This window comes from Gymnoscopelus microlampas (assembly GCF_963454915.1).
Source record: "Gymnoscopelus microlampas genome assembly, chromosome: 4".
NCBI classification, from domain to species: Eukaryota; Metazoa; Chordata; class Actinopteri; order Myctophiformes; family Myctophidae; genus Gymnoscopelus; species Gymnoscopelus microlampas.
This window is the reverse complement of record NC_139941.1, coordinates 43,810,213-43,820,700: the sequence shown is the minus strand read 5'-3', so window position 1 is coordinate 43,820,700 and position 10,488 is coordinate 43,810,213. Positions and strand designations below refer to the sequence as shown.

Sequence of the window (10,488 nt, the reverse complement as noted above, 5' to 3'; positions counted from 1 at the left end):
GGAAAAAAGCTTTTGTTAAGTCATAATTCATATTAGCTAAAAAGTATCAGTTGCCTGACAACCAACTAGCCAATCACAGCGCGACTATCCCATTCGCTCTCCAACTTGAATGTGGTTCAGTCCATTATTTAGAGCTAGAATATCGGTCTGTTCTACTCTGACACCTGGTGGTGAAAATAAGTACCACCCAAAGAGTAACTGAATAGTAAACTTGACCTTACCTGACCAACATAATTACATTAACCACTTAAACCCCATATGGTTGACGGGAGTGACTCAGCGCTCTCTGCTAGTGTATTTTCTATTTTCTGTTATTGTGCTGAAAATAACCGTTTGACAAGCTTACATGTCGCAGCGCGAAGCATTGTAAGCTTGTCGATTCTGCCATTTTCTGCGAAAGCTTTCCCCACAATATGGATGCTGGGGTTTAAGTGGTTAATACAAATGAGCAATCAAAGAACTTCATAATAAAAATACATTGGGATGACTAAGTTTATAAGTATGTTTATTCACACACATCAATGTACAATGGCTATTGCCTTCATGTGCCTTTGTTTGTATTACACAGGTCACTCCACCCAAACACAATAAACAGCATTTCAATTTGGCACACCAACTTTTTTTTTAATGAGATCTTTTCAGCTTGAAACAGCTCTAATCCACCACAAGGGGATAATAATATGTTCTGTATATAAAAAAAGAAATGTAAACGTTCCCATTATCACAAATAAAATATATTTTTGATTTAATATAGATTTAAGTCTGTGCAGAAGCGCAATCCACAAACAGCATTTTTATGATTAGGACCTTGTTGGGGTTTCTCTGGCATAGTAGCATCGAATGGGCCTTCACTGTGCTGCATCTACATATGCTGCAAAATCCAAAGAGGGTACAAATGGAACCAAATGGTACCATATGGGTCCCTTTGATTCCATTTGTACACTCTTAGTGTTAAATTAACGATAAAGATTTCACTTTGTGGACTCGGACTCCATTGGCTATGTTCTGCTCTCCAGGAGAGCCTCAAAGTCTGGAGAGCAAACCATTTTATGTTTGATGTGTCCCAACACCGTAATGTCCCCTGTCCGTCCCTCTGTCCCAATTGACACCAGTTCCTGTGGAGAGAACGGATATTTTTGGCAGGCAAATCAGTTGAAAAGTTCCAAATTAAAGTAAACACTCTAAATGTTATATCACCATCACTGTTGGGCAAAAAACATGTAAGTCCAACATTTTTACTTTTCAGGAAATGGAAAAAATAACCAATGTTCCAATGAATCCAATGTAGTTATTATTTTAGTCAAACGCTCTTGTTAATGCTTTTCATTGGTTAAAAGTTTTATAAAACCCACAGACAGACTTTCAACCTGGCAACATATTGCGTGACACTGTCATACGATGAAGTTTAAAATAAGGCTTTCATTTCTCAAAAAAAAACAACATAAAATTAAATGATACAAGGTTTCTGCCCGATCATACACATACATAATCATAATGTATACACCAACACTAATATCATCAAACTATATATTGTCGCTGTCAGGTAGAAACCTTGTATGTCCAAAACCGTTCCTTTTTAATATAAAAAAAAACAAGCGTTGTGATGCGACGCGTTGTGAGCTTAAAGATCTGCTATTTTCATTACTTTTATGCAATACTCTTGTACGAAAAAAGAGGTTCAAATAGAGATATGAGGTTTCTGCTCGACAGCAAGATATAATGTATTATGTATGTAACCTGAAGAAAGGCACATGAAGTGCCCAAAGCCACGTCCAGTGTGATGTCTCCCAGGATGAGCTGAACGCGGCCAGACTTCCGCACCACCATTTTCCCCACCAGACCCTCCCTCAGGTCACGCAGGGTGCAATTATTCTCCTCCACTTGCTCTTCCTATTGTACAACAGGTAAAAGAACACTTTGAACACCACATAGAATTTAAACAAATACGTACTTCAATATCTTTTCCACCTTCAGTCAACTGAAGCAATACAATTGTCACTGTGTATTGTCACTAAATCACTAAATTGTCACCAAATCAGTGGTTCTCAACCTTTTTAGGCAGCGATCCCCTTTTTTTTTTGCCTGTTTCTTGTAATATTTTACAATTTGGCCTTAGTTTGACCAGTTTTTATATTATATTTTTTTGATTACTTTTGATGCAGTAATGGTCTTTTTTCTTTTCTTTCTTTTTTTGGAGTAATTAAAAAGGTCTAAAAAGTCCTTAAATTGTCACTTTGTCATCTGGGGACCCCCTAAAAAAGATCATGTTGGGGTCCCGACCCACAGGTTGAGAACCACTGTACTGAGAAAATCAGAATCAGCCTTATCGCCTTTTGACAACGCCTACACAAATATGCATTTGGCTATGGTTCCTATCACCATAGATACAATATATAAGAATAGATCGGCTCATATTGGTATACAGTTCATCCACACATCTACTGTACCTGAGTTTCTGTTTTCACAAGCACAGACTGCCCGTCTTCTGTCCGTGCCTCTGTTGTCACTGGACGGGACTCTATGGTGGGGGGCTGGCCGGGCAGGGAGTCGGGAAGCTGCATGAAGAACAGCTCCTCCCCTTTGCTGAGACTGAAATTGTGCAGGAGGTCAGGCAGAAACTCAGGCTCAGGGAGAGGGGGAGGCCTGAACGAATTCTCTCCTGGCACCTTCTTAGTCGGGAGGGCGCCATCTTCAGGCTCCTGTTTCACTGAAAAAAAGACAAAAGGGTGTAAGCCCGTCACAATTATTACATAATAATCACCTAATTGCAATTATTCTAGCTAGTAGCAATTATTTTTGCATAGTCATTAGAATCATTTCCATTCAGCTGTATGAAAACAACTGGACGAATTTCACAAAAATATAATTTCAACCTGGCATCCCTAATTTGGCCATTTGGGCAAAACATTTCAGAGATGTTGAAAAATGTTCCAAAATAGCTTAAATAGCCAAGCTATTCAGTCGTGATGATCACAAGGTGTTGTGATCTTGTAAGTCGGTTATTTTTACTATTTTTGAAAACAATTTAAAGCAAAAAAAAAAAAAAAAGTATATAGCCTGTTTAAGCAATATATCATTAATTTTGATTATTGTGAATGCTATTGGCAGTCATTTCTTTGTAAATTTCAGTAATATCTATTGTTATAAGGATATTATTTATATACCATGAGGTGATACTCAGAATCCACAATGCACATCATACATTGTGTCTTGTGTGTATGCATTTGTGTAAATACTCATATTTATGTTCTATTGATCAGCCAGACTACTGAGTAGCAGTTGATCTCTCATTAAGACTGTTATGAGAAGCCATGTTAAAAATATCCATAGTCCAGTATCAACAGATTGCGAGGTGCTGATAGAAGGGTCAAACTGACCTGTTACTGGACACTTGTGTATACAGTAGCCAGTTGCACCACCTGATACCAAGTTAGCCTTATGCATCACTCAAATTAAAGCTATTGCACCACACAAATTAGTTGTAACGTATCTCAAATAACAACTAAATATTTATGCAAGCCCTTAGGCAGCACTAAAATACTGCTTACAATGGCAGACCACTTTGATTTGATCAATGAGTTAATTAAATATAACAAAAAGTAATGGCGAGAGCGGTTTGAACAGCACGCTTCCCCCCAATTAATTCATTAAGCGCAATTATTTCTATTAAAATGAATAATCAACAAAAATGTCATGATCGCGAGTCATGACAACCTTTAGGTGGGTATTACATTGACCATGTGTGAGGCGGAGGAGTAATGACTTGAGAAACGTGGTACCTTTAATGTCTCCATCATCTTCCTCTAACTTTTCAATTTTAGGAAGAGCATCAGCAAATTCCTCCTTGAATCCCCATCCTGATACGGCTAGGGGGAGCTGAACAGGACAGCTTCTCTCTTCACTCTTCAAAAAAGGATCATCTATAAACTAGAAGGCAAAGGGGGAAAGAAATCAAATCGTGTAGATCTCTAGTCGGAATCTACATGGGAACGGCGTAATTCCCATGTGGATCTCGGACTTCATGTGGCCAGCCTGTGATGGTGATGATGATGATGATGAGTCATCTATGACGCTTTAACGGTCCAGCGGTTCATGAGATTAGTTCTGGACATACACAAATACATGCACACACAACAACCACCCTCTTATAGATGCCAACCTCCTGCAGGGCCACATCGTAAAAATGAATGAACGAACACAGAATGAAAAGTATCAAGTACATTTTTCACAAGAATTTTTCACAAGAACAGTAGGACTCACGTTGTCTCGCTCCAGAGCGCGTAGAATCTCTTTGGTTTCCTCCTCTGTCTCCCTCTTTTCTTTTTTGATATTTATGATAGGTGAGGGTCCCTGGCTTGGGGCCTCCTTCTCACTTTCATAGGCACCTGCATAAAAATAGTAGCAGGCCTAACACATGAACACAGGTACATTTTATCCTCCTTTATTATTATTTTATTTATATTATTTCTCCAATATAGCCATTATGCTAATTCGTTCCCAGTCCCCCCGCCCCCCCCCCCTCCCCAGTGTGATTGCCGATCTCCACAGTTGTCAAGTGGGAGAGTGTAGAGACGAGAACGTGTCTCCTCTGATATACATTAAGTCACCAGCCACTTATTGTCCCGACAGTGAGGATATAACGCATGTGGAGGAACACATTATCCAGTCCAGTTCCACTCCCTGCTGAACAGGAATCTTGACCAACCAGTAGGAGTCGCTAGAGCCCTCCATGGCCGGCTTCCTACCCTTCAAACAAGCCCAATTGTGTTCTTTGGACTGCCCAGCCAAGCCAGAAACACTGCAGAGGATTCAAACCCTTACTCCCCACAGCGGTGGGCAGGAACTTTCAACAAGATAATCTCCACAATATCAACAGAGTTTTTGTTTGTGTTTTGTTGTGTATTTTAACCACAGACTTTATAATATGCGTGGATTGAAAAACCTAGCACAAAAAGCATTGGAAATCTCATCTAATGTGAACTCCCTTTAGAGCTAATAAGCTTTCAAAATGTGACAGCAGTACAATGATACTGGTTATTCTGTCAAATGAGGACAAACTCTTACCTCTCCTCTTCATCGTCATCTCCGCAGGACCCTGTTCAAAAATGGAGTGGGACTGGATGACCTCTGGGCGACCCCTGCCTCTGCCTCTATCACCCCGACCCCGGCCCCCCCGTTCTCCATCCCTCCTCTCTCTCCTTGGTCCGCCCTCAGCTTTCGTGCTGTCATAAAAGACAAAGTTAGTGGCCAACAGGCATAAAATAATAAACGGTACATTTATAATCTCAAAATCTCAACTGAACTTACTCTTCTTTGGTTTTTCGGCCGATAATGTTTGGGGTAAAAGTTTTCTGCAGGAGAGAGAAACCACACATGAGAGCCATTAAAACAGATTCAGGATTGTCAACAAGTCTTAATAGTATCCTTATATACGATCACACTCGTTAGGATGTTAGGGTAGTGGCCAATAGGTCTAGGTGCAATAACCGCGTTTGTGTAATGCATAACGCGGTGTCGAGTTCATAACCGCTATTATTATTATTCATTTATTTTTAAATTTAATTCAAAACAACTTTTTGGGGAGATACCATACCGTCGGTAAACAGTGATAACTAAAAATCCATACCGCCCCAGCCCTAGTGGCCAATGCATGCAGAGGCGGGAAACGCGGCAGATTTTAACCAAGGTGAACTCCACTCCACACGACGCAACCAGAAGCTTCAGTGTTAATTTAACTCTGAGAGTGTACAGATGGAGCCAATTTGGTTCCATATTTTGTGCACTCTCAGAGTTAGACCCTTAAGAAGAGTCTATTTGGACTGCTGAGGGTACCTGGACCCGACGTTGAGAACCAATGCACAATTAGCAACATCTAGCACAAACTCATTGTGAATGTCTATATACTGTATATGAATAGTGTTTTACCTTCTTCACCCCTCCCAAGGTGAGGTCTCTGGAGCGCATGGTGGGGAGGCGTCCAGGAGACAGGGCCGCTGGCAGTCTGCGTCCCATCGTCTGCGCCCTGCCACTGCCTCCGGGTGTGGATGGGGGACGCTGACCACTGGAGTCATTGGAGCCTGATTCAGCCATGATCAACTGTCTGGAGAAATGATACATTGAGTACAAAGGACAGAATGGAATTGTGTGTCAGTGGCTGACAAATGGTTTTACAACAACGTATTTTGATAACATTGTCAGGGGAAAAATCACACTTTGTGTTATTTGTCGACAGTGCAGTGTTTCGGATAACTATGAAATGGACACTAGGTGGACCTGGACAACAATGAGAGAAGTGTTGCCTTGTTTGTGTATATCCACATCTCTCTCTTTGAGAATTGTCTTATCTAATCAATCAAAATAAATGTAATGAATTGATCAAGTCTCTACACCCTCCCACTTGATTGATGGATTGAATACACACTGAACCACAATGGAAACAAGCCTTTCTGTGTTATCCTTTTAGCATCATTGTAGAATCGTACCACTGCACTATTTGCAAACTGTTAATAAAGTATTCAATCAATCAATCAAATGATGACCAATACCAACACATCAGCATTATGAGTCATATTCACCAGTATTGCTTATATTTACATGTATATCTTATAAAAACTTAATGTGGCAACTATTTTCTATGTACCAACCATGATATGACCATTCAAAGTTGATTATTAGAGTGGGACAGTGACCAGAAATGCCCCCACCCCCCAACTGTTTACTGTACATATATATATATATATATATATTTTTTTTTTTTTTAAATTCCTACAAGTACATATGATGTTTTGCATATTATTGTTTGTCTTGATGTCTCGATGAATTGAAAACACACACACACACACACACACACACACACACACACACACAGGACAACAATGTAAACAAGCCATAGTGCTTTCTTGGTTTCAATCCTTTTAGCAGACCTTGTGTTAACTGTACTTTGTGCTTTTTTTGCAAACTATTAATAAAGTATTCAATCAACTATTCAATCAATCAATGAATACACAGGACCACAATGGAAATAAGCCCCTAAATGGCTTTTTGTGTTATCCTTTTAGCACCTTTTGTACAAATTTGTACCACTGTACCTTTTTTGCAAACTGTTAGTATTCAATCAATCAAACAACATCAAATCAACACACATGGCCACACACACACACACACACACACACACACACACACACACACACACACACACACACACACACACACACACACCATGGAGTAAGCAAAGCAAGATTACAAACACTATCAAAGGACGTCATGTGAGTTCGGATATTTTACCTTGTTTCCTCAGATATTCAGCCAAATCTAAAATAAACTCCAAAGTTTGTGTAACATTCATGAAGCTGTGATGTTATTAGAATATCACCGGTCACTGTGTGCTATCTGAGATGTGACTGCATGCCGTACAGCGCCATGACACTTACACTGTTGCCAGAGTTAGTGAGAGAAATAAGCAACCAGGTCTAGGAACACAAGCCCAAAAGAAGCAATATATGAGCTATTTTAAAGCTGTATGTGTCGGCTATTTGAAATTAGCCGATCTACAAGCTCACAACACGTCAACATGCGACGCGTTGTGAGCTTGTAGATCTGCTATTTTCAAAAACTCTTGCAATAAAATGTCCAATATTTCGAATTTAAAACATTCTAATTACACAAATGCTCCCTCCCTGGGCCCTGGCACAAAGCATTTTCATGAAAATATTTGAGAACCACTCGTTTAGATAATAATTAAAACATTTGGAAGCAAGCCTAAATAAGCAACTACACATAATGCAACCCGCCACAACTACGAATATATACAGTACAAGCAACTTTTACAGGAAAAAAGAAGCCCAAAGTCGCTTATAATAAGCCGATATGGCAACGCTGGATGGAGTCGTTAGTGTTGTTGCGGATCAAATGTGCGCAGTATTATTTTGGCTGCGTCGACAACAGTGGTGGGAAAAGTACTCACGTGTTTTACTTAAGTAGAAGTGGTGGGGTAGTGTAAAAGTACTGAAAATTGGAAATACTCCGAGTAAAGTAAAAAAAAAAATACCTCAAAATTGTTCTCAAGTACAGTACTTGAGTAAATGTACTTTACTTTGCAAGGGGCTCAAGTTAGTATACAGTAAATAGAAATGGGATACTCCAACGCCCTATAACAGAGCATTTCTCTATTCCACAGGTAAAGACATTTTTAAGTAAACTTTTTTTTTGTGTGCATAAATTAAGTTTATGCACACAAAAAAAATCATACTGTTTGTATTAATTTTAAACACACCAGTAATTCTGACCTCTTTACATGAATGCTGACAAGTTGCCAATTTGTATTAACATGGCAGGCTAATATGACAAATGATTTGCTGTTTACTTTCTCATTTCTTACTATATGGTAAATACTTGATTACAAATATGAAAAGCTCAATCTGGCTGATGTCCTTTGCAGTCATATAGCCTACTATAGCTTACACATAGGCCAGCAGGTGGAAGTATACTCAAGTAGCCTACTGTACTTAAGAACCATTTTGAGGTACCTTTACTTTACTTTCCATTTTATTTATACTTTATGCTTCTACTCCACTAATCTCAGAGGCAAATATTGTACTTTTTACTCCACCACAAGTAGGCTATTTTACATAGTTAGGCTACAATTATTTACGTACAGATTTGATTAACAGACTACAAAACATCCAGTAATGCATTAAATCCTTTTTTTATACTTCAGCTATAATAGCCGATCTACAATGAGTTGTGATTGTAGATCTGCTATTACACCCCCCCCCCCCCCCCCCCCCCCCCAATGTAGAAGCTACTTTTAATTTGGTACTATAAGATATATGTTGATGCCAATACATTTGTACTTTTACTCAAGTAAAATCTTGAATGCAGGCCAAGACTATTTCTATATTGTGGTATTACTACTTTTACTCAAGTAAAACATTTGAGCAGGCTGCTTAATTCTTCCACCACTGCTGCATAAGGCCCTGCTTCCACCTCTACTATTGTCCTTGGGGCTGTCACAGCATATCTAATGATGGATGATTGGAGTTTAATTACACTCATTTATCTGTAGTCTGCTAGCCATAACATCATTGCCGTACTGTCTCTGCAATTTCTCACACATTGGGGAACTATTGTGGATAGACCCTGTACCTTCTCTTCATTTTTACAAACACAATGAATCATCGTACCGTACGTTCCTAAAGCTACACATCATCCTGACATGTTTTTGTCCCTTGTTGTTTGGTGTTGTTTTATCCTTAAAAAAAATGTTGTAAGCAGCAGATTACAGAGCCACTAAGCAGGAATGAGTCTTTCACCATTTATTTTCTTAATCTCTAATGAAATCCTAATGAAATGGTTTAATTTGATGGAAAGGCTGAACCAGTGCAAAAAAATATCACTCTCACCATTAATTCCAGTATCCATCTGTTTACTGAGGGCTTCCCTTGCCTCCGGATGGACTGGGGTTGATACCCTGTCGGGCATTAAGCCCATCTGGCATGGCATTTGGCATCTCGTTGAGCCTCTCTATACTGGGGCACACTGGGGATGATACTGTTGTTCTTTCTAAACCACGTAAGCCCCATTCTGTGCTTCCAAAATGTCAAAATAGAGAAAATAACTGATGTGCAAACTCACAATGCATTGCAACGCATTGTGAGCTAGTAGATTGGCTATTTTTGTCTCCTTTGGAAAATACTTGAAAACGTATTTGCTGGGAGATCACTCACATCATCCCTTATTCTGAGAATGGATAATGATATATGCTGTTTTAATCTAAAATACAGCATTTGATATACATCTGGTTCAGTGGTTCTCAACCATAGGTCTGGGGACCACCAGTGGTCCTTGAGGAGGTTCCAGGTGGTCCCCAGCTAAATGATGGAGAGTTGTTAACCCTTTAACTCTTGAGAGCGTAAAATGAAATCACGGGTCCATTTGGTTTCATTTTACGCTCTCAAGAGTTAAATCATTGTTAAACATCTGCATTACTTAATTAAATAATTGTTATTTTGATCAACGTTTGCCTGTTATCTCTCCTATGGTACCAATATCAATACAGCATGGAATTGTGGACAAAATCTGATCAAACGACAGCGAAACAGTTTTGGGTCTGAGAGTCTAAATCTCATCAAATGGTGGTCCGTGGCTCAAATGCCCAATAAATAATGGACCTTGATATGAAAAGGGTTGAAACCCACTCATCTGGTTGATTACATGTCCTCCTCGCTTGAGGAGTTGACTGTGCCACGATGTCAGTAGATTCATGTGCCTTGGGTTAGTCAGTGGGTTGGAGTGTATCACTGTTTTGTCAGGATGGAACATGATGCTGATGTGGGCGAGTGAGTGCATCACACCGCCGCCCTTTATTTGGAAATCTCCCACGTTTTGCTGTTTGACTTGCTCACCCATGGTTCCAGCTGTATAGTCAAGTAAACATCACGCTCAAAGCCCACAGCAAAAAAGGAGACTGGGAGGGGAGGGGGTGCGCGA

The 10,488-nt window shown here is 39.6% G+C and overlaps 1 protein-coding gene across 2 annotated transcripts; it reads right to left on the bottom strand.

The window, feature by feature from the left end:
- Positions 1–488: 488 nt before the first annotated feature.
- On the bottom strand, positions 489–7,424 carry polr3d (polymerase (RNA) III (DNA directed) polypeptide D). Of its 2 annotated transcripts, none has more exons than XM_084055059.1 (9): positions 7,285–7,424; positions 5,926–6,096; positions 5,308–5,351; positions 5,065–5,222; positions 4,261–4,385; positions 3,780–3,927; positions 2,448–2,707; positions 1,738–1,890; positions 489–1,115 (listed from the first exon to the last, which is right to left on the bottom strand). In XM_084055059.1, the coding sequence occupies exons 2-9, from the start codon at positions 6,088–6,090 to the stop codon at positions 999–1,001; spliced, it is 1,170 nt and encodes a 389-aa protein (XP_083911185.1). In that variant the 5' UTR covers positions 6,091–6,096; positions 7,285–7,424; the 3' UTR covers positions 489–998. The 2 variants fall into 2 exon arrangements, with proteins under 2 accessions (XP_083911185.1, XP_083911184.1); XM_084055058.1 differs by having other exon boundaries at positions 5,926–6,100; positions 7,285–7,418.
- Positions 7,425–10,488: the final 3,064 nt, after the last annotated feature.

Bases quoted from the DNA above. Each gene is read 5' to 3' on its own strand.
- polr3d (XM_084055059.1), bottom strand. From the start codon at position 6,090: ATGGCTGAATCAGGCTCCAATGACTCCAGTGGTCAGCGTCCCCCATCC. The intron at 3,928-4,260 runs GTGAGTCCTACT...TTTGCCTTCTAG, and splicing joins GCGCTCTGGAGCGAGACAAC to TTTATAGATGATCCTTTTTT. The intron at 2,708-3,779 runs GTACCACGTTTC...TCTTTTTTTCAG, and splicing joins AGATGATGGAGACATTAAAG to TGAAACAGGAGCCTGAAGAT.